The sequence below is a fragment of the Xiphias gladius genome, chromosome 13, assembly GCF_016859285.1.
Source record: "Xiphias gladius isolate SHS-SW01 ecotype Sanya breed wild chromosome 13, ASM1685928v1, whole genome shotgun sequence".
In the NCBI taxonomy this organism is placed as follows: Eukaryota; Metazoa; Chordata; class Actinopteri; order Istiophoriformes; family Xiphiidae; genus Xiphias; species Xiphias gladius.
The window spans coordinates 8,987,076-9,011,873 of NC_053412.1; the positions used below are offsets into that span (position 1 = coordinate 8,987,076).

The window sequence follows — 24,798 nt, forward strand, 5'->3', positions numbered from 1 at the left end:
AGTGGAACGCGTCGGTCGGCTTGTCATGTGTCATTGGAAAAACAGGGATACAGACTGAAAAACAACAACAACAAAGAGCAGCTTTGGCCAGACATGGCGAAGCACTCAATTCATCAAACTCACAAGAGAGCACAATTTTTATGCCTACATTTCTCATGGCGGCTTCTTCTACATTTAGAATACCTGACCAAAACATCTCTCTCCTTTTGTTTCTTTGACAGACAGCAGATATCACTTGGTTTAATAGATCAAACCCTTCAGGTACCCTACAGGTACATGATTGCGGATTGGGTTTTTTTTTTCTCCCAAAATTTCCAGGCAGTTCTTGCTTCTTTGTGTGCAAAGATTTTGTCTGCACATATATGCCCCCCCCCCCCCCCTTTTTTTTTTTTTCAAGCGGAGCATACATGTGCAATCTTCTGAACATATGTGTGACATGTGAGCGCACGTTGCTTTTAAGCTGTGCGTAAGCGCTGCCATGTGCCTCATAAAGTGACCACGGCTCTGTCTCAACTCTGTCATCTTCATCATCAACATCATCCGGATTGTGAGGAGCAGACCAGCATGCTTTAATCCCTGCTCTTTAACTACCTCACAAGATTAACTGGGGGGGGGGGCTGGATTTGGCACCCATGTGGAAAATAAAGAGTCTTATGGAGACTTTGCCCTGATCCTGCTGTGTTAAATGGATACGGTGGAAGAAGCACAGAAAGGGAAGACCAAGGGAATGTGCTGTACTTTTGTTGGCTCATGGTCTCGCCACCGGTGTGAAAAACAAACTAACTCTTCCTTAATAGGATCAACATATAATCTTGCACACGCTTACATTCATGAAAAAGACTGAGGTGTTAAGAAAATGCACTCACTCTCTCATCTGTTATAATGGATGGTGTTTGGGTCTAAACAGATGCAGAAAATATAAGAAAAAAAGGGCCCAGATGAAACAGTTGAACTGCATTTATCGAGCAGCAGTAATGTGCTTCTGAAATGCTTCAGTCAGATGTCGGAGTTATCTTAAACTCCACTTGTAACCCCACTTCCTGAAAACATACCAGCACGTCCTTCATGTGAAGTTGATTTGCATGGACGTTTTCAGCGAGGACACCTACTTAGGCGAGCCCAGAGGGCCCAGTGCATGGTTGCAAAAACACCCCTCAGCCGAAACTTCCACAGCCAGACTGTGTGAAATCAAGTTTGACGTGCAATTCAGTCTTGAATCTTGAGTCTTGACAGGACAAAAAGTGTAAAGAAGACAGCAGCTGTTACAAAAATGACAGATTAATGACACTAGTTGTTTGGAATCAGGAGTTAATTGCCAGAAATTCTTGAATTTATTATGTGCTTTTGGAAATGTCTGAAGACTTCTGGAAAACACGATAAATTTGGTTGTTTGGTTTTGTTGAAGTCACACTTCTTTTCTTTAGAAAAAAAAACAAAAAACAGGCTTCCCCTCTTTTTTCCAGCGTCATAGGTGTCATGTGTCTGTCTGGGCAGCAGGAAGTAACGGGACAAAGTTGTGTGGGTCTCTGGTATTGTTGCTATGTGACAGTTTAGTGTATCTTCATCTGGGTGTGTGTGGGTGTACATGCACATTTTTGCTCGTTGCATCATTAATTTTTCTATTGAAATACTTCAAATTGTGGTTGTCTAAAAGCTGTCGGAGGCTTGGAGGTTTCGAGCGGGTGTGTGTGCGTGTGTATGAGAGGAAAAACACATTTCGCGACTTTACAGTTGTGGAGAATAAGAGAAGGCGAAGTGGACGGTATAAGCCAAATTCCGGCTTTACATCCGAGGCCTGACGCGTTATGGCCTTTTGGCACAGATGCCAGTTCTAATCTCTGAATCTATTTTTTTTTTTTTTTAGAACATTCCAGGATTGATGAAGTGGCACATTATTTCTCTGGGCTTGGTTCCTCTGAAGCCTGTGCATGTGCGTGCGTGTGTGCGAGATCCTGTTCTCACGGTGCTGACATAGTGGAGTTCTCAGACTGCAAAAGGTTCGATGGGAAAGTAATGCCCATGGGGCTACTTACACAACCATTTTGACTGATTGACAGATAAATTGCACATGCACAGCCACACGCGCACACCGACACGCATCCACACACACACACACACACACACACACACACACAGACATACACAGTTGTGTCTCCATGACTTACTTTCATTTCCTGGAAACGTACTCTAACCTTAACCATAACTACTAATATATGGAAGACAAGTCCCCATAATGTGACTGTGTAAAAAGATTTAGGTCCCCACAATGTGAGTAATACCTGGATCTCACACACACACACACACACACACACACACACACACACACACACACACACACACACACACACACACACACACACACACACACACACACAGACGCTATGTACTGTATATTATATGTATTGAGCGTCTATCTGTGTTAATGAAGGAACACAGAATTTAACTATTCTATTCCATTATATTCCCCAACTGGATACTTGTTCATATCCAGTTCAGCCTTCAACTCAAACGCAGTGTGGTTGATTCTCTGTGAGCATACGATAACGGTGTGCAATGCACTCATTCAGGGTCATTTATATGAAAGGAAAAATGCATGATAGATAACGGATTTAGCAAACTCAGCACAAAGTCACAAGTATGGAGGCAAAATGATGCAATGGTAAGAATTAAGCCAAGAAAGAGGAAGTTGGAAGTGAACACTTTGTCCCGAAATATAAAATAGACACATTCATTCAGCAAACATGTGGCTAGACACAGCATTGTGAGATCTGGATTCTACTCTGACCATTAAAATATAAAAGTAGAGCTTAAGCAATAAGTCAGTTTCACAAATTAGTCAATCAATAGAAAATTTATCCACAACAATTTTGGTAATCGATTAGTCGTTTAAGCCATTTTTTTTTTAGCAGCTTCTCAAATGTGAATATTTACACAAAACAAACAATTTGAATCTGTTCCTGGAAGCTGACGATGGGCATTTCATCGAAGCGAGAAAAAAAGAGAAAAAAATCTGCAGATTAATCAGTTGTGAAAATAACTGTTTGTGGCAGCCCTATTTAAAAAAATTGAAAAAAAAAAAACAAAACTGGCATTTTAGACAGATTTTTTGTCTTATCATATGGACTCATTTAATTATTTTCCGGCTAAGGTCTGATCCCAGGCCACTATGCTTGCTTCAAGTCTGCACGATGTGCTTCTCCTATATACTTTTGGTTCCAAACTCACTCCATACTATTTGAACTGCATCGACGGCATCTACCATCTACCATACTGTATATTTGGCCCCAGAATGCGACATTTGCAATCTTTTGTGATTGTTTTAATGTCTGGTAACATTTACAGTATGCATCCACTGTGCCGCAGTGTTTCAACTATATCCAAGGCCAGTAATTGGACACATCTGCACAGATGAGCAGCCAGTGAGGGACCGTGTTTTTGTTACCTGAGTTGTGACTCCTGTTGTTTAGCCAGGGTACCTGCATAGAGGATGGTGGGATCTGGAGGGGATACAAAACACTGAACAAAGAAAAATAAAAAAATACAAAAATAAAAGAGGGCATGATCTACAGTTATTGCATCAAGTTTTGGCAATTTCTCAAGAAGCCTGAAAAACAAAATGCCAAATTAGCTAAATGTGTCTTTTGACTAAAATCATGCTCATCTCTGGTTGTTGTCATCTGCACAGTTTATTTGGAAGTGGTTAGGCTACAGCTGAGTTGTGACCTTAATTCGAGTTTCAGATCACTCCATAACACACATGGAGGCCTGTAGGAACTCACAAAACACACACAGACACAGACACAGACACACACACACACACACACACACACACACACAAGCACGCAGGACTGAGTGCTGATTGCTCAAGCCATCTCAGTCCCCACCGCTTCCATCAGGCCACAATCAGTTTGTCTCAGTTCAAGTGGAGCCAACAACACATTTTTCCACTTATTTATGATAAAACGCACATGATCCATCCCCCTCCCAATACGCACACACAAACACATTCACGCACGAACACCCACACACACACACACACGCACACACTCACATGCAAATCACTAAAATTGCTTTACTTTTCGTGTAGGATTAGTAATGATTAACCGACTTCATTAGCTCGCCCGCTAGTCCGGTTAGAAGGAGAGGGGGAGAATTTACTGTCTTGTATACAGTCGAGATTACACACATTGAGAGTACACACATTCCTTGGATAGGGCTCAGTTTGTGTGTGTTTTGGTCCAACAAGCAGAGGGAAATGGAATGCTTGCGGACAAGATATTAGCAGGAGAGAAAGCTGGGTGATGGGTAATGGTTAAAGACAAGGGTGCAGAACTCAAAAAAAATACTGAAATGACGTGCATATCATTTCCCTTCATTTATCTACGTTTTTCACTCATTAAACATAATAATTAAATGATGTGGCCTTGTTTTCACAGTCCTGAGTAGTGTCAGCAGGGCTTTCTCTCAGGCTGCATACAACAACTTAAACTAGCAGCGTTTCCCAACTGCGTTGTACATATTAATTGTACACAGTATACTAACTGTCTTAGTTTATTGCTATTGCAGCTAGTATACAAAAAAATCAACATGCCTAAATGTTTTGTACCCACACGAAACTGCGACCTCAGACTGTTAATGACCAGTAGAGACATCTCAGTGTTTTTCCAAGGATGCGGCAGGTATTATTTTGTCGTTGTCCAGGAGGTTCACAGAGCTGTTTCCCCACTGTTCACAACACTTTTCCAGCATGTGCTTGAAGTTAGTATGTAGTATTGCATCGGCAGTCAGAGGGGTTAGGGCGCTGATCAAAAAAGCAACTGAAAATGAGGGTATCGACATTTTTATAAAAAGAGCTTGACTCATCAGATAATGGCATCAGAAAGAGGACACTGTTTAGAGAGATACTGTATTATTGAATAAATCAAACTGAAACTGTAAAACTGGGAGAAACCAAATGGGATTTTGAAAATCCCCGTCCTCTGTGGAAATTGGATATGGAAAAAATGTGCGGAAAGCAGATAATGCAGCATGCAGAGAAGAATAAAACAGTGAAGCTATCCAGTGTTTATAGTCTGGCTCCTGGACCCTCGAGCAATTTAAAGGTTTCCGAACACACCTTGCAAGCAAATCACTGGTTTGCAAGTCAAAGTAGGAGTGAGGACAAATTCTTAGCATGTTAAACACAGCTGAACTCGCCCTGGTTTACCTTGCTAGACAACCTCACGGTGACCACACATGTCTCCCTGTCCACAGTGCCATTAAACGTACAGCATCATTTAAGGCATCGCTTACTGAGGTATGAGAAGTTCATAATATGAAGCAGGAGCTAAATTGTTATAGAAAATTTAAATGTGGAGCTTCGCTCTCTAGCTGTGATGGTTTACCTCCGACAATTCCTCACGTATACTGAAAGAACTGTGTAGCATCAAAACATAGAAAGAAGAGTCCCGGCAGAGAGACAAGAGACCAGGAAGTATGACAAATATGTTAAATGTACGGTTAAAAAGTTGTGACAACTTCTACGAGACAAAAAAATGCTGGCCGTCATTTTGGCCAGAAATGGGGAAAAGGTTAGAAGCTTGTGTACAGACTTCAAATGGCTCAAGTTTCTTTTCCAGTACAAATACACACTCAAATACCCAGTTTAAGTACGTGGGGTTGTTATGCGTAAAGTTCAGTGCGGCAAACAGGAGTATAATGCCTGTGACATAAACCCAGTCTGCCAGTGACAGCTGATGACAGAGAAATACCCTGACAGATTTTTGGATGTAAGCTGTAGTCGCCCTGCCATCCACAGACTGCTTTGAGCCAATACCACACACACACACACACACACACACACACACACACACACACACACACACACGAACCCACACATTACTTCAACTTCTCCTATTACCAGCAACCGTGGTACTGATACAATACCTGATTTTCGTTGCTTTTGCAGCTTATGTAATCCATTATGCAAGATCCTAAGTCTTTAAGGTCGGGCCTCATTATTGCTGCTGGCCCTTCATATTAATCTTTCTTTAAAATGTTTGAAGTTCGCCCGAGGCTTTAGATGTGCTTGCCAGTGATTGGGGGGAAATATTTGGAGCACACACTACAAGTTGCTCATTCCTGTGACTGAGCCAGGAAGGACTCATTAACTGCAAAGGCAGACGATATGAAGTCAAAGCTGTTACTCACCTATTAGAGCAGGTATCAGTACATTCAGTGCCTGCGTTTCCTCATTAACGTGCGGTGGCCTCCCACAGCCAGAACAATGTAATTAAAAATGAATCTTTTATCACTCAGCATGTCAATAAAATAGGAATTAAAAGTGCAGTTTTTGCTGTATCAATATAACATACAGAAAGTGAATTATATGATTCCAGAAATGCAACTAGGCGTTGCAACTACACTGCACCCAAGAAAGAAACTTCTGCTGGCAGGGGATTTTTGTTATTTTAAAAATGTCATGATTCTTTTATCCACCTGAAAAAAAGATAAAAAATAATAAAATAATTCCTCAGAGCGCATAAAAAACTGTGAGATATAAGCATGGCTCATAAACTTAAACTGATTCAAGCTGTGCATTGTTGGATTAAGCCGTATAATTCTTTAATTAAATCAAGAGCCTCAAATGTGCAAGTCAACACAAAAGCTGTTTTGACAGTTGTGCTCAGCCAAGTTTTGCATTTTCATTCCTTTTGAAAAAAAAAAAGAAAAGAATAAATCATCACTACAATATACCGAAGTAAACATGCTGTCAGAATGTGATTCTCAGAGGAGAGTGTTGGGCAGATACATGCTGGCAACTAATTTGGTGAGTGAGTGCATTTTGTTCTCTTCTGCTTTTATGGAGGCGTATTTTATTACTGTATACTCACCCCTACTCTCGTTCCGACCGGTTTAAACTTATGTAACCATAATGTAAACTTTGTTGTAATTCCCATACAGTATGTAGCATGAGTCATTAACAATAGCAGACTCAAAATGCTTATTTTAGCCAGTTTTCCCGTAAAACACACTTTTCCCTAGATCATGATGTCCCCACCTCCCCTGCAATTCAGACAGTATCAACTTTATATCAAAAAGCATTGTTTTTTGCTCTATTAAATGGAACACTAATGTGGAAAAGGGGCTGTTTCGGAGCTGAGCTCTAAGTATTCGCATGTGCTGCGTCAAGCTTAAATCATTTTCCACCATGTGACACAACGAATCCATGATGGGCATTTTCTCACTATGTTCTGATATGAACATAGTGAGAAAATGCCCATCATGGAATCCAAAAGCCCATTTTTTCATCAGCAGATATCTGCAAATCTCTAAAACCCTAATAGTTTTAATTTACAGTGATATAAAAAAGAAAGTAGCAAATCTTCACATTTGAGAGGCTTGGAGCAACAAATGTTTGCCATTTTTACTTCATAAATGACTTAATCGACTATCAAAAATGTCAGTTTTATTAATTTTTGATCGACTGAATAATTGAAATACTACAGACTAATGATTTCAGCACTGACTAATGAACTGTAAATGATCAGTTATGTCCAAACCACAGCAGCTTCCATTTTCTTTGCGTTGGAATGGATGGTCTAATAATCGCATTTACAGCCATAGGCCAGGTTGTTTACTTCACATAATGCTCCAGCTGCATGACCTGCCATATGGGAGGTTGATAACCTCACATTTTACAACCATAGATAAGCCGGATGCCGCTGAATTACTTTCCCATTGGGTTACGTAACTTGTGAGTGGATAACAGGGATCCATAATTTGGTGGTTCAGTTCCCTCAGGCAGCATCGGGGACAACCCAAAACAGGTGGAGGGGCCTATTAATCGCTAGTGTGTGACAGGTAAATGTGCAAATATGCACACGCACATACGCACACTAACATTGCCGACTGACAGGCGAGGGTGGTCAGTAATTACAAGCAGATGTGAACCATGAGGCGGTTCCAGGTCAGCGAAAGCAATCTATTACATGCATGCATGAAGCCAACCTGTAAGAGCTAAAAAAGCAAAAAAGAAAGAGAGAAAAAAAAGAAGTGTTGAAAAATACTCGTGCATTCCTCTGGTTCAGTGTTGTGGCACAGAAGATCTGCTCAACGGTCATTTAAAGCCAGCAGCAACACAGAAGGGGAAGAAAACTAAACAAAAGTACAATGTGAAGAATTGTGGTATGCTCCTTTAGTGTCTGTATTCACCATGAGTGATCTCTGGAATATCACTTCTCATCTCCTCCGTGATTGTAGTTCATACGAAGTCGACCAGCATGGTTTTGTAATTACCAGATGATGACTGTGTGTGTGTGAATGTTGTTGTAGAAAACACTTTTGTAAGAGAGGGATACTGTAGCATTCATTCCTTTGAGGGGCTAAATGTTTTTCACCCACTGGCATATTTATAATTGGAATTATATAACCTATTGTCTCTTTATTGGTTCAGTTTTACCAGAAATTGATTGATTTAACATGCTGCATCGATTGTAGCGAACCACACATCTTATTAAGGAAATGAAAAAAATGTGAATACTGTATGACTCGTCACGCTTCCATGTTTTCTTGGTAAACAAAATTGCGAGTCTACTTGATCATAAACCGAAGTATTGGAGAATTTAAAATTAAGACCTTGTAGTTGCGCTAAATTGCAGGGCAATCCGTCTCAATAGTTGTTGAGGCATTTCCCTCACAAAAAAGGCAAATGTCAAACTGGTGGCTCACAAGTAAAAACCGAAGGATCACCAAAGACATCAGGATCCATCGTCTGGGAACAATGAATAGCTGTGCCATTCATTTTGTCATTAGCTGCTGACAAAATGTTTAGAACCACAGTGTCCGTGGTGCATAATGTCATTTCAGTATGTATCACCTAATGCCAGTCATCAGTGGGACTAGGTATGGTCTGATATCCCTGAGTTTAAGTATTGGAATCAGTTTTGCAACAGAAAAAGTTGTATCCCTCACCTTTTACCACACCACAGCAATCGATTGCTTGACTTAAAAAGCTATTACAGTATATCCAAACAAAAAACTCATGAAACTCATTAAAAAGCCTTAATTTACAGCCTTTAGCCTTGGCATTTGTCATATGGGCTTTCTTATAGGCCAAAACTCATTTGAGTCTTGTAAGATTTTCACCAAGTTCATTGCTCAAACCAGTGGATTAAAGGCTTTATAACAGATTTTTTTTTTTCCTGGAAAGAGGATTTGCTTCATTGTCTCCATTTATGGTTGTACGTAGGATATTTCCAACAGCACCTGAAGGCAGCGCATATGCATGTATTTACTTGAGGACTGGGGATTGTTTTCTCTTGCTCTGTCTTCCACGTCAAACACATACAAACATGCACAGTCATACAGTCACATGTACACGACCAGATGGGGGCCAATAAGTTTTGTCAATGCACTGCCACAGCTCTCCAGGCCAATAATGGTCACACTGATTTCTAGCTGGTATATGGAGTATTGAGCGGGAAAGAGGTAGCTGTGTTATTGGCTACATTATTATCAATAATACTTTGTCAATAATACTTTGTATAACTGTGATGATGGATATTATTAAGATGTTGTTTTGTGAGTGCACATGTTCAAGGATGTCGTTGCTGTTTCCAAGTCAGCTTGACGTAAAATGTGAAAAAAAAAAGCTTTCCATTGTCACAGTGATGTTATTCACCTTGAATTGGGAAAAATTTATGCAGTGCATCACGGCAACAAGTGTCCCGCTGCCTCTGCGTGTGTGTGACTTCCAGGTGCGTTACCATGGTAATATTTCTCCCACTTCCTGGCCCTTTTGATTGTCTGCGTGTGCGTTGCCATGGAAACTGACATATCATTTCGCCCGTGGCTTTTGCGCCGTTTGTCACTTTGTCTGAAATAGAACAGGCATCACATGCTGCAGTTCACTGTGGGCCTAGATGGCATTAGTCATCTATCTGCATGGTGCCAGTCCAGTCAGCGCAGTAATCAGTCTTTCCAGAGTAACATCTGTCAGATGAGAACACATAGAAACAGCAACAATGACAACACAACAAGAGCTGAATCCCAGGCTAAATCGAAGCTTTGCTGGGGCTTTACATAACATTTTATACCGTATAACATACACGTCTCACCAAAGCTGTTGTTTGGCTTTGAGGAACTGCACGCATAAATCACTTTGCATTCTTTTGCCCCGTGTGTCTAATACTTTTCTTTCCTTCTTTCCTGCAAAGCATATTCATGATTTGTATTGACGTACCTCTGCTCATGAAAAATCTGATTAAGTGTAGCAAACTGGCAGAAAATACCATTTGTTAGACTCGAGATTATCTCATTAGATCTTTGCAGCCATTCCAGCAAACATTATCTGTGGGGGGTTCAATGGCTCTAATAAATACAGGAGGAAAACAGATGATGGCAGTTGTGTAGAGGCTTAGCAACCAACCATATTTTGGAGACAAACATAAGGAGTTAAAGGATTGTGACAGTAGCTGTGTGGTAGATTTGTCTCTATACAGGCTATTTAAACAGTGTTACATCTCACTAACCATTCATGTCATACTGAGATAATGAATGTTTTGGTTGTGTGTTCCAGAGGCTTTCAGTTATGGTGCACTGTGGCCTGACATTTGTGGTATTAGCATTCTATGAGCAGTGAATGAATGAAAGAATGTGTTTTGAATGTGATCTGTGATCCCATTAACCTCTGTGGGTTTGAGTATCACTTTAGGAAACTGGTCGTGGATCATATCACCAATGTGTGGTTTCTAGCTTATTAACGCCATTTATACGGCCAAACAAATCAAAATTCACTATGGTACGTAATAGTAGCTGACAGACATAATCTCAGAAGTGAGGAAATTAGCTCTTGATTTGATGAGTGTTACTGAATGTGAGAAGGTTTTCCAACAAAACAAAATAAAACAAAAGATCTCTCCCCTTAGAAATTTAATCATGAACTCAGACTGACTTTTCGCCAGGGCGATGAGCCTCCGTGTTTTTGTCTGCTGCTGTTAAGGCCAGGCTTGGATGTCTGACTGGGTAAACTTGGCCGACAACTCCAGTGGCTTGAAGGCCAGAATGGATCTTATATCAGTGTTTTCTTGCTCCATTAAGTCGAGTGCTAGTGTGGAAAAGAGGCTCGTTCAAAGCTGAAATCTGTAACTTTCCACACATTCTGCATGATGTTTGAATCTCTCCTCTTTTTCTTTGAATTCTTCAGTTTTTTCCAAATCTTTTCGAATAAAGCTGCCGATATCAATGTGTGAAACTACAAAACCACGTGTTCAGTAGCTTTGGTTTTCACAAAATGTAACTGCATTGTTAGGAAGAGCTAGCGAGTCAGTACCTAGACTAATGAGACTGAATTTGGTGCTCATAGACTACAAGTCCAACCGTGATAAATGTCTTATCTTAATACACTCCAAAATGCAGGGGAGATAAAATTATAACATTTGAAATTAAAACGTTTGACGTATCCTAAAATGAACATTGAGTGAAGAAAAAAGAAAAATGATGGACAGTGGTTGCAGATGTGGTGTTTCTTTGTCACCACAGACGATCTACAAACTATACATGACACAAAATCATAGCGCATAATTTAAAGTTCATTCGAAAATCTGCTTTTTCAACAATTGAACTGTGCAGGCTGGCTTTGGTATGTATCGGCTTGTAAATTTGACCGGGTGCCCCTGCAGGTCACACAGGCTTTCAGCTCACTGTTGCCAGAGTCCAGTAGTGATACCAGGATTTAGTCCGCCCCCTTTGCTCTCCTGTCAGCATTCCACAGGTTTCATAGGTTGACACTTAAGAACTGAAGCTCATCGACCCCCTTCAGGAATCCTGCTGGGCAGAAGCAGCTCGACCGAGGAGAGGCCTCTTATTTAACTTTTCCAACTGTTCGTCTTTTCTTTCGCAGTGCGTGTGCGTACGGGCATGTGCATGTGTATGTGCCCCTTAAACTGTGTGTGAGGTCAAGCGGGAGGGAAAAGTTTTCCTCCACCAGCGATAAGGAATGGCATACACAGGCGTGTGCGCACACAAAGACATAACAGCTGTGCTGGATAAAATGCTCTATTAAAAAGGGGGCAACATGCAACCCGTCTTCCGCTGGACTCGTGACAGGCCCATTCACACTCACACACACACACACACACACACACACACACACACACACACACACACACGCACACACACACACGCACACACACTCAGGTGGCTCTCCAGGCTGCCCGTGTCCACATCTCTGTTTTGCTCCCATGGCTGAATGATGGCCGCGTTGCTTCACTGCACTGAGTGGGGTCAAATCACAAGAGAGTTGACAGCGGGAGGAATGACCTGAAAATATTGTTGATAGAGGTCTAATTATGAAAAGCCATCTGATGTGCTTGACATAAAGTCTTCAGTGCGGCTCAGAAAAACACATTTTTCTAGAGGACTTTTAAGAATAAACATCATTCAAGGGGCAACATGATGAAATATTATGTTCTCAGGATAGAAACTGTGATGTAAATGGTTTCTCTCTCCTTGCGGGATTACAAAATAAGACATTATAAAACACAGACACGTTAGAGCCCACTTGTAAGCCCTCTGTCTGGATGAAGCATTAGATAAATTGGAGCTCTGTCTCCTCTCTCTTCTTTTTACCCTCTTTCTTAACCTCTACCTCTTCCTGACCTCTTCTGTCAGTAGACACAGCGGAATGCATGACCAGAGATTCAGATGACTCAAATGTTCAAAGCCAAGGCGGTCTCCAGGTTTCCAGCACTTCATTACCATTCACGTCATTTCAATTCCACCTTGATCACAGATTAAGCCAAAGCTGCAGAATAAACCTTTCTGCTGCAGAAAAATGGGTGCGATGACTCAGACCGTTTTCTATATGCTCTCTCCCTATACGAACCACATCCCCTCCTTCACATATGCTATGCATTCTTAATGCTAGTTTATGTTAGTGGAGAGCATATTGCAAATCCATTAGTGGAAGACCACGTCAGTGCTGGAAGATGTTCTCACTTACTCTTTAGAGAAAGACAGAACTTTTTTCTTAGGTGCATGCTGTCTTTCTTTCTCTCTATAATTTCCGTCCCGATGAAGACCCCACGGGGTCAAATGTGATCTGCGCTTTTAAACCATTTTACGTGACTAAATAAAAGCTCTTAATATATTGTTTTCTGTTCTTTTCATAATTATTGAGCGTAATTGTGGAAAAAAAATAGTTAAAGCTGTTAATATCAATAGTTTTATGCTAAGAATCGATCAAATAAGGACACTATTTGTATGTACAAAGTAGTCATTTGTGAGAACCCACCAGACTCGTTTTTAAATCGATGCTTTGGTTTTCTGTTTCGGTTGAGTCTCACCACTCTCATCAGCGCTGTTTCCAGTTTTCAGCTGTTTGCCGCAGAAAATGCTTGAAAATCTGAAAGCACGCTCCTCAGCACCAAGTTAGCGACTGGCTCTTGTACATAGTGGAGCATTTAGCTGCAAAAGAGCCGCCCCAAGCGTTAGTGGAGGCCAGACTGGAGCTAAAAGTGAATACTGGCCTTACATTCGTTGGGTGGCCAGAAACATGACTCCAAGTGAATGCTAATGTTGCTCTGTATATGCTGGATGTGTAAATAAGCAACTTTAAACTAACACTGGTTCACAGGCGATGATATGTCAGTGTTGTATTTATATTTGGTCACTTGATGAAGCTAATTTGCTGTGTCCATTAACAAACATTTTTGTTAAAGTCTTAAACTATGCTTTGCATTTTTCTTTTGTCTACCCCAGGGTGATTTCACTTGGAGCAGCCTGTCGGGGCGGAGTGTGCGCCTGACACCCGTTGCCATCCAGAGCCTGTCGGAGCTGGAGAGGGCCAGGCTGCAGGAAGTGGCCTACACCCGTTTACATCAGGACTATGACCTGGGATGTCAGATTACCATGCCAAAAGGTGGGAGCGTGTGTTATGTGTGTGTGTGGGGGGTTGTTTTTATGAAAATTGCAGGCCTGACTTGTACAGTGTTACATAATCTTTATGTTTGCGAGTTCCGGATGGGTAAAATTTACTGCTTCAACATACCTCAGATAGCAGCAGGTTTTCAAGACCCTGACATTTATGTGGCAAATTGCATTTGTTTTTGACTCGGGGGGGCTACACTATGTTGCAAACACTAGTCGTTCTTAATCCGGGTTTGCTGTGTAATGTTGTGCAGATACTCTCAAATGTCCCATAAAGTAAAGCCAACACTCGAGCCTCTGACCACATCCTCTTGTCATCCCTCAAGTGTAATTTAAGGGGAGTCATGTATGGTATAAGTTTGGGGAAGTCGTGACAACACATGAATTTAGATGTAAACCATGCTTCACATATGGATCAGGTGCTTCCTGTTTGACCCCCCCTATCTCATAACGACATGCGACTCCCTTTCCGCTGCAGCTGAGGCCGAGTGCTAAATGTCCTAAATGTTGGAAACGCAGGCTGTGTTTGTCCTTGTGGCCCTATCTTGAAGCTAAACAACTGTGTTTTTGTCTCGTAAACCAAACCATAAAATGAATGAGGGTTTGCAAAATGACAAAATTAGACAAATTAAGCCAGATATAGCAGAAATGGGCAGAGCACTGCACTGAAACTGCTAGAGTTGGTGGTTTTTTCTCCCACTGGGCTCACCCATACTAAAAATGTCTACATGGATCACAGTTTAGCGATAGAGTATTACACAATTATTTCCCACTCAGATTTATTTATTTAAAAGGTCAGAGGAGGTACGATTATACTGTGATTCAGATAAAAAATAAAAAAAATCCAAGACTAGGAGAAATTCAGAAGAAATTTTTGAAACTTTGTCCGCTTTCCTTTGCTGTTAATCATTTCACAACCCCTCAGATAACTCCAGTGACTCCTTGGGGTTCCCGGCCTCCAGGTTGGGAGCCACTAGTTTAGATAATCTGGCTAAACCGTTGGCTTGTTTACAGCCTGTCAGATTGTCTGAACACCAATGCACTTTGCTATAGAGCTGTTGCTATGTCTCCAGATTTCCGGATCCGAGTTGTATAAATCAGCATTTTACTCTATCTGTCCGCTTAAGATCTAGTTTTGTTATTCGAATGCTCAGTCCGTGCTCATCCAAATGCACATTATGCACGGTGAGTGCAACATTTTTTCACTGCACAGTACAGGAATGGAGTGGCTCCCCTAGCAGCAGTATGGTGCAGCCAGTGGATTATCCAGGGCCTTGCATTCCAGCTGAAGGTTAAACCTCTCCCCACCATGATTTAATACGTACTTGTCTGTGATGCTTATGAATTCCAGAGTCCCTGACAGCCGCCATGTGCTAACGAAGGGAAATATTTCAACTTGTGTGCAAGAGAGTGTGTGTGGGTGTGTGCGTGAGTACTAGTATCAGCTCCGCTAATGTGGGCTTTTCGGCCTCAATGTTCCTCGTATTTATCTGAGTACCAGGGCTCATGTTTGTAGTGTTTCTTCAAGAACGACAAGCAGATTAAGGAAAGATAGAACTGAGAGAGACAAAGAGGGATGGGAGGAGGATGTGACGAGACAATAAAGCAGCAAAGCTTCATCAGACAGTTTCACAACTAGTTGGGAGTTGAACTGGGGAGGTTTGGAGGTTTGGGGGATTTCCGTATGGCTTTGGGAGCCATCTGTCAAAAATCCAAACCATTTCCTATCTCTGCTTCTCCCTCCTCACTCTCTCTCACTGCCCTCGCTCTCCATCACAACATCTGCTTTCTTTCTCCTTCCATCTCACCCCCCCCCCCCCTCCCTGTTTCTCACCTGTTTTTCTCTCATACGCCCCAAGATTTCCCCTTCTTGTCCTTCTCACTTCAAGCTGCAGTTTTTTTTGCAGCTCAGCTGCTTAAATGGACATGCATGTTTCTCATATATAGCCACAGTGGCAATAAATTGATTATGAAAGAACAGCAACTTGTTCAGATTTGTCAGAGACGGTTGGATACAAGTGGAAACTGAACCTGCTCCCTCACGTAAGAGGCCAAAATTACAATCGAGCGTGCTGTGGGATCTGGATAAAATTTCCCGAGCCCCACAAGTCACTCATTCGATACAGCTGAAGGGAACATCTGGGGTTCAAACTGAGGCTGCTAAACCAGAAGATCAAGGCGAAGACTCTGAAGGAGCCCAAATGATCTGATGTGTAAAATAGTTGGTTTCGGATACCAAAAAGCAAACAGCAGAGCGACCAAATGATAGCATTAAAAGTTGCTGAGGTTTCCACGAACTGACATCCTGGCCCGAGATGAGGATTCCAGGGCTTTAAAGTTGCGCGTGCCACGATTTCGAGAGTTTCCTGATCATTAATCAGCAAATTCAGGACTCATTCATCATCTTGACATGCTGACAAAGTGGCTTTCCCCCTTTCAGAAAACTGCAGGCCGAAATCTGGAGGCAAAGTGCTCACGTATGCACATATATAAACAGATTTTTCAGAGCAGCTGATATGATTCTTTGCATTGGCGGTTTCTTCATACATTTTTGGAAATTGTAGCACATTAAATACATCTGTTTGTAGAATGCAAAGTACAACAAACAATAGCCTTCCAAACCCAGATCAGTCTCACAGTGGAGGCTTACAAGACTTATTTTCATACTTATTGCACTATAAGCTCTGTATATTGAGAGGGAATTACAACTTGCAGCTCTTCTGTCCTTTTCTTATTTGTCCACTTATTTCTTACATTTTTTAAATCAGGGTAGTGCAAAGATGTTAAGATTCAAAATGTATTTTTCAAGGGAAATCTAGCCAAGAAAGTTTATGGGTGACCATGTATTGCAAGGCAACGTTTCCCAGTATCCAAAGAAAATTCTTAACACGTATTGGCCAGTGTAGATAAAAAATATAAGCGATTTTATATGTTTTTATCGATAATTTTCTGCTGACTAATAACATAGGTGACCTTGTCTGACGTTTCAGTTAAACTGATTTTAAGTTTCATCGACAGCCCCCCCCCTCCCGTGGTTGGTTAATGCCTGCATTCCTGTTATAAGCTTATTAGATAAGTGAGATAAGATGTGGCAGTAATGGAGACTGTTTGTTTCACATCATTTATTTTTCTTGTTTTTTTTCCGGCACAGATGGACAGAAGAGGAAAAAGTCCCTCAGGAGGAAGTTGGACTCTCTAGCAAAAGAGAAGAGTAAAGACAAAGGTACGCCAAGTTCTTTTAACATGTATTCTGATATGTTGCCAGTTCACAGGGTTTTCTCTCTCTCTCTTCTCTTTCAGTCTCTCTTTGTCACAACTCTAACATCTCACTGTTCTGCGAGTAATGCAGAGGGCCAGTCTGTGGCCTCCGCCCCACAGGCAGGTGAACAGCAAGGTTATAAAAACATAGTTTTTGTTTACTGGGCTTCGACAGTTTATATTTAGCTTAAGTGGAGGGACTCCTTGTAAGGGGATTGGGCCCTGAGAAGCAGCCACTCTGCTGCACTAAGGAAAGCATATTTGGCAGAAAGCATAGAGGATCTTAGTCAAAAAGGAGCCCAGATGGAGAGAGGGGCAAGAGATAAAAATAAAATGGGCTTCTCTTGTCATTTGTGAGATTGTGGGTGCTGACTCCCAGATTTTGTTTACCATAAATACAACCACACATCCAATCGTTTGTGAGAGTCCGCCAAGCTGAAACCAGTGCCGATTCTTGCATAGCTTGCTATGTTCTCAAGTAAGAATTAGTAAGTAATAGCATCTGCCGTGGATGTGATACTCTGGATTTAGTTGTTTTTCATACTATCATAATATGCACAAACTTAATTATGCTCTGGGACTTTTTTTTTCCCAGAGTGCACATACGTAGCCATCTGCCGCTACAGGTGGTTAAGGCACAGTGATTTTATTAGGGTTATCTAAGCTTGAACTCTACAAATCCGTAACAGAAAGCCTGTGTTACAAAATGGAAGTGTGGAGTTTGAAAGACACGACTGTTTACCAGGAATGAAAGATGCTGTCCAGTTGCATCATGGGAAGTGATGACAGTTTGCATCTTTAGCCTGCCACAGCATTCAATAAGACAGTCCATGCGACCTTTTGCAGCAGATGTGAAAAGTTGACTGTGCCAAGTAGGCAAAAACAACCATAGTGTCGAGAAATCATATAAGACAGACAATTTGCAGCATGTATAAAATATTTATATGCTATTAAATGGAATTTTTTTCAGAGCTATGTCAGAGCCTTAATTTACCGCTTCAACAAGTGGAAGAAACAGCTGTCAGGCTCTGAGTTTTTTTATATTGGCATGGTGATGCTGTGTCACAGCTGTGTGGTTGAAAGTAATGCACATGCTTTGGCCAATTATAACCAACCATTGTTGGTGACAGGTGTGGCCTGCAGTTGATGAGAAAAAAATCCATTTGAGGACACGTACTTCGAGTTACGTAAGGTTTGTGTCGGGGTGAAACTGCGAGTACAAACTGAGTGTGGGTGGGTTTTCCCTCCACTACATGCCTGGCTCTACCCCTCCAGAGCCCAGATGCCTCAGACGTACCTGTGGTCTAAACTGCCGAATGGATTCAAAGTTTAATTTTCTCCGGGAGTCCCTGAATACCGGGCCTGCGTTTCACTCTAAAGCGGGTTCAGCCTGCAGGAAAATGCTGCCTTCTTTGATGCAGCCACAGCATGTGCATGTGTTGTGCATGTGTTGTGACCAGACCTCAGAAACTATATAAACTATATTTGCAAATAAGGTTTAATAGCTGTTCCAATCTGCTTTGAGTACCTTAAGGGTGAGTTTTTCCCTTAGATAGTATCAATCAGGTTGTCAGTCGAAGCAAAGATTTACTAATTGGTCTTTTAAATAGATTTTGGCATTTGCGCTGTATTGTCTTATGAGGCAAACTACACCCATCTGTGCACATCAAAACAAAGGTTTCATGTTATTTATAACTTTCCCGAGGCTCTGAGATACTTTCTGAATGGATTGAGAACACGTCCAGCTAATCCAAACACACTACATGGACATGAATAAGAAATAAAAAAAAAAAAGAGTGCTGAAAACCGAGATCTAAGATGCTGTAGGGCCGGAAAACGTAGATTTATGAAAATCTGACATGGCTTGATAAATGTGGTCTGGCTTTGGACACACTGCGAAGAGCTGTGCATTACGTTGGCAAAGCCCCGTACATTATGCGATCCAGATTGCGTATACGGGCGGGTTACATAAGCCCTTTTAACTGTGTGCGGCTGCAGAGCAAACTCGTTGTGTCACAGTGTTAGTGGTTTTGTTGTTCGCAACCCACATCCCAGCACTTGTGGTTGTGGAATGCATTTTGCTTTCTCTCTCTCTCTGTCCTCCTTTGCCTCTCTTCTACACTCAGACACACATGCGCCGAACAGCTGGACTGTTTTTTTCTCAGCTGTTGGCCCAGGCTTTGGGATTCTGTATAATGGAATATATAGCCTGTGATGGCCCTGTCTGACATCATTTCTCCCTGTAGTGAGTCCTGTGCATGTCCCCACGTGCTTGCATTTCAGCACTCAAACACCAATTTGCATCACAAACAAGCCCCAAGTTAATAGCTATAGTTTTGTTTCACTTAATTGTATAAACGCCTCTTGCAACTTTTTGCCAAAACAAACTCCATTCCGCGTCCCATCATACTTTAAAATTAGGGAAAATGGAAAAAAGGCATAAGGCAGACTACATGCTAGCGGCGATCAACATGTGTCGGTGATGAGCGGCTTCTAAAAAATGACTTACTTAGAGAGAACATGACATCGCTTGTGAGTGAGCGTCATCCAAGTTGTTTAATTTTGGTCAGCGCTAGAATTAGTGGTCTGTCGTAGCCAGATTTTTTTCCATCGTTCTCTCTGTGATGTCTTATTTTGGAAAACAGCTTTAGTAGTTGTGCTATAAGAGTTTTAACTGACATAGTAAACCTGTGTTGTGATGCTTTAATGGCATCTAAAATGCAAGCTCCAACAGATGTTATAAAGAGTTTAATTGGAGATGTGTTTGAAGCTCCTTTTTGAGGTTCACAGCTTTTTTGATGCTTCTAATAGACCTTTCTTCTTCTTTTATTTCTCCTCTTCTTGCAGCCACTTTTGTGCTTTTGTTGGTCATTTTTCACTGGGAATAATGTTTTATTCAACTTCCTCATTTCCTCTTCATGGTCTCATCCCTTTCTTTTCCTGCCCCCTCTGTCTTTCCACCTTGATGTTCTCCTTCTTCCATCTCTCTTTCCTCACCTTCTTTTCCCAACATTACCCCCTCTTTCTTACAGAATGCATACCCCAGGCCTTCAGTATACCGCTCTCCCAGGTCATCGCTAATGACAGAACACACAGGCAGCGTCAGGATGGCTATCGTCAGGACCCTCCACAGCGCGAGGAGCACAAGGACTCCTCTGACCTTGTCTCTTCTATTTTACAGGTCTACAGATTAATCTGTTAATTCATTTACATGCTTGTCCCTGTGTTGAGATAATTCTGTTTTCATTTTAAATTTTAGGGACAAATATTATTAGTCTGGACTATATAGAAAAAGGCATCCCATTATCCCATTTGTACTGTATGAAGAAAAAGCCAAATTTAACTCTTGGATCATGCGTCCTGCAGTTTGCCACCAAGCGGCCATCCAATAAGGAGTTATCCAGCAGTAACTCCTCACTGAGTTCTACATCAGAGACAGCCAATGAGTCAACATCACCCAACACCCCTGAAGCTGCACCACGAGCACGCAGGAGGGTGAGACAAGATGGTAGAATTCATTGCATTCTGAACTACATGGCAAGGAGCAGGTGTTTTATTCACTTGACTTGGTTTGAATCAAATGCAACACATTGTCCTCCAGGGAGGCATGTCAGTGGACTCCATCACTGACCTGGACGACAACCAGTCGCGCCTGCTCGAGGCGCTGCAGCTCTCTCTGCCGGCCGAAACGCCGAGTAAAAAGGAGAAGCACCGGGACAAAAGGCTGAGTCTAAATCCCATCTACCGTCAGGTGCCCCGGGTGGTCGACAGCTGCTGTCAGCACATCGAGAAATATGGTGAGTAGCTACTTTACCACTGTAGCCATCATATAAGTACATCAAGCCCCTTAATCTGTCATCTGTTACTACAATGACAGGTGCTACAGACAGATTTCTTGTCCTTCTCCACTCAGGTTTGCAGACTGTGGGGATCTTTAGAGTGGGCAGCTCCAAGAAGAGAGTCCGTCAAGTGAGTGCTCTTGGGTATTCCATCGTTTGGTGTTTTGATGGATGGCGGTGGAGAGCACCGTCCAAACTCTCCCATAAGTGCTTAACTGGGTTGAGATCTAGTGGCTGGGAGGGCCACAGCACACGACTGACATCATTTGCATATTCGGACCCCCTTTAGTGATCCCTTGTGGCTTGTGTGGGAGCATGATGTCATGATTCATCATTTTTATCCACAGATAGGCCACAAGGCACCGTTCCAAGTTTCCCCACCACAATTCAAAGGCCTGTTTTGCAGAAAGTGAAATTACTTGTGCGAAATGCTCCTCCCACATTCTTTTCCAACAACGGAAAGCAACAAACAAAACCTCCTCTCTAAGAATAAATTGGGTGATAACCAACACATTGCACCAAAATGTGCCGTTCATGCCTCTGAAGCTTCTTCTGTTGCATTTGCCACCTCATTAATGGAAATAGTCTTCAATTCAACAGCCAACAACAACTCACATGTACAAAGACGCATTTCTTGAATATTCCTGAGAAATGCACGCACAGTAATCCAACAGAGCTGGCCCTAATGCTGTATTTGTTATTCAAGCAAATATATTCGTACCAGCTCAATACACAATATAATTCAAAAAGTTATTCTGCCTACTCCTACACCTTTCATTATCTGTTGCCTTTGAATCCAGTGGATAAACAGTAAAAGAATACATAAATGAGGTTAAGCTTTATGGTTCAATCAATGTGGGTAGCGTAATTTTTACATAATCCTTTCTGTTGCATGTTTTTATAAATACTCAATTTCACTCGTAGCAGTTCCAGAGTACTAGAGACACTTACTGGTTATTGAGGGACGGGAGGTTACTCATTCACCAACAGGCACAAGCAGATTTGTTTGACCTTCAGGTAGATGTCCAGGGTTTTCCTTTATAATAGAGGAGGTGTGCCACCTCATTTGAAAAAAAAGTGTGTCTAACCTCCACCATTATATATACCGTGACCCTAATCTTCTGTGTGGGGTCCTTGAGAACCCGGTCCCTCTTTAAAAGCTCAGAAAAGGATACTTTATAATATACAATGCAATATTTCATCAGCTTCAGCCTTAATGACTTTTCCGAGAATTGCTGATAAACATGATTTTGAACAGATGACTGTTTCAGAAATCTGCTACAGAAAGAGCCACATCACTTCTGTTTGTGGTTTCAGAAACGGCAGCTGGTGTAACAGTTAAGAAAAATATAATCATAAAATCATTGAAATAAAAAATGTTTGCATATCTTAGTGCGTGAGTTCAGTTTATACAGCCTGTTGCAGAAAGGCTTTTGAAGACACACTTTTCCTCCCCCCTTTTTTGGTTTTTTAAATCTTTTTACATTTAAAGTTCAACTCGGCTGTCAGCACAATCACTCACGAAAAGTTGTTGTGGTTATGAAAGGCAGTGTTTTGTTTGCCGTTTACTTCTCTGAGGAGGCATTCAGAGACTTTCTTACATGCTCTGGTTCTGGTTAGTCAGTAAAATGTGTCTTTGTTCTTTTGAATAGATTGATCTGCTGAATGTGACTTATAAAATACAGTCGTGTTTTCAGCGTCACTATGTGGGAACACGCAGACCAACATTTAAAAGAATGGAGACCAAATGACTCTCTAAGAATTAACATTTGTTTTTAACCACTCACACTCACTCCATGATTGGGTTACAATAAATATAAAAGTAATGTTTTTACTGTGGTGGGATGGACCGCTCTACCTCCGCAAACATTTATAATGCCTCTTCTTTATTATAGACTCCCTAAATGAAACAGTTTGTATTCACACATCTGTATATTATGTGCGACAAGTATAAATATCCATTTTGCAACCCTCTGATGGTCATGCGTTGATACAGTCCAATGTTACATTTATGCATTTGCCACAATTGTCAGCTTATGTGGAAACGAGTATATGCTGCATCCAGACGACCCATGTGTATCCATCATCATGGCCGACAATAGACTTTCTCTTTTTCTGGCAGTCATCCAAAGGTCAGATGGCAGAGATTAGAATCCTTGCTGGTAAAACTAGTTTGAACTGAGAGTCTACCAGGTCCCTTAGAGGACCAACAGGAAGTGAGCGTGTGTGGGAGTGTGGGCTACTTAGAATATAATGTCCATTGTTATGTGCAGAGGATGTTTCTGAATCCCCCTTCTTCCTCTCTTTCTTCTTCGTCCTCTCTCTTCTTTTTGTCCCTCCTTCAGCTACGTGAGGAGTTTGATCGTGGCGTTGATGTCCAGCTGGATGAGGAGCACAGTGTTCATGATGTGGCTGCTCTGCTGAAGGAGTTCCTCAGGGATATGCCCGACCCTCTCCTGACCAAGGAGCTCTACACGGCCTTCATCAACACCACATGTGAGCTTCACCATCCCTATCTTCCTCTTCTCTGCCTGACCGTGATCCTCCTTTCTCCTTTTATTTCTTCCTCCTTTTCTCTTTTCTACATTGTCTCTCCCTCACACAGTCCATCCTAATCTGTGTTGCAGTGTTGGACCCAGATGAGCAGCAGAATGTAGCTCAGCTACTGGTCTACCTGCTCCCAGCATGCAACAGTGACACGCTTCATCGCCTTCTGCAGTTTCTGTCCACCGTGGCCGATCACGCCCACGACCAGCAGGACAAAGACGGACAGGAGGTGAGCGCAAGTTTTTGCGAAATTAATTAGGAATGATTAATTCCTAGGAATTGTTATCAAATTAGGAAATTAAACTTTTTAAAAGTCCTTCATTAAATCCATTAATTAAGTAGCAAACAAAACAGACATGGGGGGAGACAACCATGTCCAAAACATCCAAATGTAGTTGCTTTTAGTCGCGTGCAACATGTGCTAACAGCTTATGGGAAGTTTCCTAACATCCTGTTTGCCTTCTGTTTCCACCTCATTGGGAGGAAATTACCAAAGAAGTGATTGGAATCAGTTTGTGCGGTTGATATATGGACATATTTCTCTTTGCCTGTCAGGCCTGAAACAGCACGAGTGTTGAAGTAAGATTGCTAAACAGTCTTGCATTGATTATCACATCCTTCATGATGTGAATGGCTGCATTTACTTCAAATCTGCACTCTGGTAGCCTGGGGTGACAACTCAGCTTTTCAACTGCTTCTGGCTGTAAAATGTATGAGGAAACAACTAGTCTAAAGACCAGAGAACACATTCCTTAACGTGGGTAAATCTAGTCATAGTAAATGTTTGTCTGCCTTCCTCAAGAAACAGGGCTAGCTTGTATTAGGGTATTTAACTTCAAAATATTCTCTGGTGCTGCTCAGAACGAATGTAATCCAAAACAAATTTTGAAAGGATATAATCACAATAAAACTGTGGGTCAACACTGAAATGTAATACAGTTGATTTTACTATGGATTTCCCAAGACAGTGGTCCCCATGATGAAGGTCAGGACTTCCCTTTGTAAGATACACTATATGGCCAAAAATCCACATACTTTTGGTCAGGGGCTGTTTTTCATGGTTGGTTCTGGGCCCCTTACTTCCAATATATCTCAATCACAATGCTACAGGCTACAACTTTATGGGAACAACTAGGGAAGGCACTTTCCTGTTTCAACATGACAATAGCTCCATGCACAAAGTGAGGTTCATAAAAGAAGTTAATAAAAGAAAAGAAGAACTTGACCGAGCCATGGCCTCAGCCAC

At 41.7% G+C, this 24,798-nt stretch overlaps 1 protein-coding gene across 2 annotated transcripts in view; it reads left to right on the forward strand.

Moving 5' to 3' along the window:
- The window catches only part of LOC120797946 (rho GTPase-activating protein 6-like), a 78,574-nt gene that overhangs the window by 47,385 nt on the left and 6,391 nt on the right, over positions 1 to 24,798 (forward strand). For both annotated transcript variants that reach the window (XM_040141777.1, XM_040141778.1), the window contains 8 exons: positions 13,741 to 13,900; positions 17,060 to 17,131; positions 20,199 to 20,347; positions 20,533 to 20,661; positions 20,768 to 20,963; positions 21,080 to 21,135; positions 23,351 to 23,501; positions 23,633 to 23,781. In XM_040141777.1, coding sequence (XP_039997711.1) covers positions 13,741 to 13,900; positions 17,060 to 17,131; positions 20,199 to 20,347; positions 20,533 to 20,661; positions 20,768 to 20,963; positions 21,080 to 21,135; positions 23,351 to 23,501; positions 23,633 to 23,781 — 1,062 coding nt within the window. The remainder of the gene's footprint in view (positions 1 to 13,740; positions 13,901 to 17,059; positions 17,132 to 20,198; positions 20,348 to 20,532; positions 20,662 to 20,767; positions 20,964 to 21,079; positions 21,136 to 23,350; positions 23,502 to 23,632; positions 23,782 to 24,798) is intronic.